This window comes from Misgurnus anguillicaudatus, chromosome 3 (genome assembly GCF_027580225.2).
Source record: "Misgurnus anguillicaudatus chromosome 3, ASM2758022v2, whole genome shotgun sequence".
Classification (NCBI taxonomy): Eukaryota; Metazoa; Chordata; class Actinopteri; order Cypriniformes; family Cobitidae; genus Misgurnus; species Misgurnus anguillicaudatus.
Window position 1 is genome coordinate 7,033,427 of NC_073339.2, and position 3,945 is coordinate 7,037,371.

At 37.3% G+C, this 3,945-nt stretch overlaps 1 protein-coding gene across 2 annotated transcripts; it reads left to right on the forward strand.

Annotated features, from left to right (window-relative positions):
- The first annotated feature begins 876 nt into the window (after window positions 1–876).
- Window positions 877–2,846, forward strand: LOC129444022 (uncharacterized). 2 transcript variants are annotated; one of them, XM_073860462.1, is made up of 4 exons: window positions 877–940; window positions 1,634–1,848; window positions 1,953–2,477; window positions 2,639–2,846. In XM_073860462.1, exons 2-4 carry the CDS (start codon window positions 1,653–1,655, stop codon window positions 2,743–2,745), a joined length of 828 nt encoding a protein of 275 aa, XP_073716563.1. In that variant the 5' UTR covers window positions 877–940; window positions 1,634–1,652; the 3' UTR covers window positions 2,746–2,846. The 2 variants fall into 2 exon arrangements, with proteins under 2 accessions (XP_073716563.1, XP_073716554.1); XM_073860453.1 differs by lacking the exon at window positions 877–940 and having other exon boundaries at window positions 1,023–1,848.
- Window positions 2,847–3,945: the final 1,099 nt, after the last annotated feature.

The following is a 3,945-nucleotide window of genomic DNA, read 5'->3' on the forward strand; positions in this document are numbered from 1 at the left end:
TATGACGGATGATTTTATGTAGAAAACAGTAAACCACAAAAAAAACTTAAGCTGGGTTTTCACAGGCAGAGTCACGATTCTTTTGTGTATAAAGCTGAAGGTTTTTGGGTTAAGGTTCATACACACAATATCATGTATGTTTAAACTTTGTTTAAGAATGTTGAAATGTCTCTGAACATTTAAATACTGTACTGTATTTAAATACTGTATTTGCACAACAAATCATCTGCTAGCTACAGCCAAAGTAGGTCCCTGATTAAATAATAGTGAAAAGCAATAGCAAAATGAAATAGGTCTGTATTAATAAATTGCAGACAAAGGTTTTTGATAGTGACAATGTACAAAATGCAGCATTTTTGTTAAATCAACATATATTTTTATGTTACTTTAACTTAACAAAATAAGTTAGGTCCACTTTACGTTGATTTGACTTGCAAAACCAAGTTGTTTTAACTTTATGCTGCATTTTTTTACAATGTATATTGACTTGTTTGATCTAAAATAGATGTGGTGGGGGCCCAACCTCATATTCTTTTACAAACCCAAAACTGGTATTGGCGCCCCTGCAGTATTGCATTGGGTCAAACAATGAGGCTTAAACACAACTAAAGCCTTATTATCTCACTGTCAAGTTTTCAAACAGTAGATATGGCATGATGACAAATTAATCTCTCTTACAATATGTTTGCATGTCTCCATTACATCACAATATATAGAAAGAGTGTATTGCATTGTTTGGTCAAAATGAGGCAATGCATCTCTGTCAGCTGGCATTACATCACGTGGAAAAATGAACAGGTTTAGGCAGTTTATTATGTTTTGTCATTATGACGTCTCTGTCTATACTTCTGTATATAAACCCCTCGATCATCCGTTCAAAACACAGCGAACACTAGAAACAAACAGGAGGTTCGAGCAAGAGAGAAGACTTTAGATCGACATCTACTGGTAAAGTCACTTTTCATCTCTTTATTATGTACGTTTTGCATTGATGGTCTATCCAAAAATTAAAATTATGTCATTTTTTTACCATTGTGTTGTTGTAAACCTGCATGAGTTTTTTTTATTCTGTTGAACACAAAAGAAGATATTTTAATAAATGATGGTAAGTATACAGTAGACGGTACCCATTGACTACCATAGTATTTGTTTTTCCTACTATGGAAGACAATGATTACCATCATTTACAAAAATAGCTATTTTGTATTCGAAAAAATGAAGGAGCCCATACAGATTTACAACAACATAAGGGTGAGGAATTGATGACATACTATTTTATTTTGGGGTGAAATATTCCTTTAAGCATCTTCTTGAGGTCTCTTGAGATGCTTTTGATAAATCAACATATAAACTGAATTAAGTCCTGTAAGCATTTAGTCTCAACCTTGTTCCAAAGAACTGTGCATGTTGACAATGCACTTTCAGGTACTTTGGAAATTTTTTGTTACCACATTGATCTGATAGGACGATGGCGACAGATTCCTGATATGCAAAGTATTAACAAGGGAGATAGTATGTTTAGATGTGCATCTTTGAAAATACTAGAATGATTATCAGGATGGAAAAAATCATCTGTAAGTGAAACCAGTAACGGTTAGGTTCTTTACATTTTTGGATTTCTCCATTGTGTTTGATCTACTGATACCACAGAGATGGAGAAAACTCTCCCATTGAAGATATTGGCAGTTTTGGGTTTTGTTCTGCTGGGGTCCAGTGTGAATGAAGGACGGATTGTGAGTAAATGTGAGCTGAAGGCTCAGCTGGACGCAGCTTTTGGAAGAAATGTGACCGCAAACATGACCACCAATATGCCTGGATGCAATGCGACTCGAGACCTCGTTGCCAAACGTAAGTGTCGTGACGGTAAATGCTGCCGAATTGCATTTTGGACACAATATAAATGTAAGTAAGTGAAGCCTCACATTTCGAGTGTTCTCCTGTTTTTATTTCAGTTGTCTGTTTCGTGAACCGGACTTCAAGGTTCAACACCAGCGTTATCACCACCATCCAGTTATCAAGTCCAGATCAGCCAAACCAAAAACCAATTGAACCAAATGTGGGCCATCCAGGTGAAAGACCTCCTCCACCAAATGAGGGCCGTCCAGGTGAAAGACCTCCTCCACCAAATGAGGGCCAACCAGGTGAAAGACCTCCTCCATTTAATGTGGGACGTCCAGGTGAAAGACCTCCTCCATCAAATGTGGGACATCCAGGTGAAAGACCTCCTCCATCAAATGGGGGTCGTCCAGGTAAAAGACCTCCTCCATCAAATGTGGGACGTCCAGATGGAAGACCAAGGAGTAGAAGATCTCCTCCCTGGAATCCAGAAGGAGGAAACAACATGGTCCCACCCAGTAGCTCAGGTGTTTCACCTAATGTGACCTTGCAGCTGTTGGGAATCTTCCAGCTGAATGATCGCGTGGCCTGCGATTCTGGATCGAACCAAAGTCTGAACATCTGCCGCATGAGTTGCAGTGGTGAGTACCCTGAATGTTCACTAAACACAACAAAATTAATGGAAGATGGAGATTCACAGGTTCTCGCTGAATTTACGGATGGGTATTTCAGAACCAACAGTAAAAATATTGAATAAAAGCAAAATCACTTGAATTTTTAACATAGATTTTGTCTTTCGCAGCTCTGACCGATGATGACATCACAGACGATGTTGGCTGTCTGAAGACCCTGATCACAAAAATAAGCAATACGTATGTTTGTGTAAATGCTTCTCTTTACACCACATAATGCTTTGACCCTCAATTTGATAACCCTGTTGTAAATGACTAAGTGTAGCCTAAATGTAGTTTTGTTGCGTCACATCATCATCAGCAGGACTTTAATTAGATCAATGGCAGACAGTATATAGTGCTCATGTTCGGTTTATCTTTTCTTACAGAACGACGGCTGATCCAGGCTCCCCTCTTCTTCCTGAACAGTAAGTGAACAATGGATGCATTTAATTTATAATGCAACATTAATTGTGATTATAAATAAATGATCAAATTCTGAAATATAAATATAGATATAAAACACTGTTAAAATCTGTTAAGATTTTAATGAGTATTTAGTAATGTGCGTGCTGTGTATTGTTATATGGTGCGTCTCACGCCCTGTTTATACGTGGTATTAGGATGCGTTTTGGTCGATCGGACCACAAGTGGACGAGATAGACATGTGTCCATTCACACCTGGTGTTTAAATCCGTCTCTTTTGTCCACTTTCGACCGCTTCTGTCCTGATTACTTTAAGGGGGTGGGGTGAATTGTTTAAACACGAATGGGTTTAAGTTGACATGCACTGATATTATGTCAGAGTTTATGTTTTGTTGTTAGAAAACATGTTTTTCACAGTGATTTGTAAGGGCTTTCTCAGATATTTCAGAGCAATTAATGAAATATCTTGTGCAACTTACTTGCAAAATAAAAACAAAAGTTTTAGCAATGAAAGTCTGTCAGGTCCGATGTAAAATCATTGTTCTCAGTACATTACGTACGATTGTCCATCAATACGATTGTTATCCGATTAATCAAAAGGTTCTTTCAGGGGCTGTCTCAATCGCAAAATCCTTCCAAAATATGAATTTCTCAAAAATGAATATAATGCAACACAAAATCAATGCTCCATATGTTTACGTGACCTTTTCTGTGAATCTATATAGAGGTTATAACGAAATTGCACGAGCCAACTCAATAGCCATTTCTCAATATATCTGTGTCATAACTTTACTTTTTTTTCAAGTTTGATGAATGTGTTTGTTTGTGTCAAATAAGATATTGACTTTGTTTTGTGTCTGCAGGATGGACTTCTTTTTCCCGGAGGAGTGTCACTCTGTGAATTCCTCAAGTTACTTTGCTGACTGCGCCTAAAATATTCAGCTCCATATGATATGTAACAATCCTGTCATTTTTATGTGTTACTGTAGTTGACTTAACACTATGATAGCAA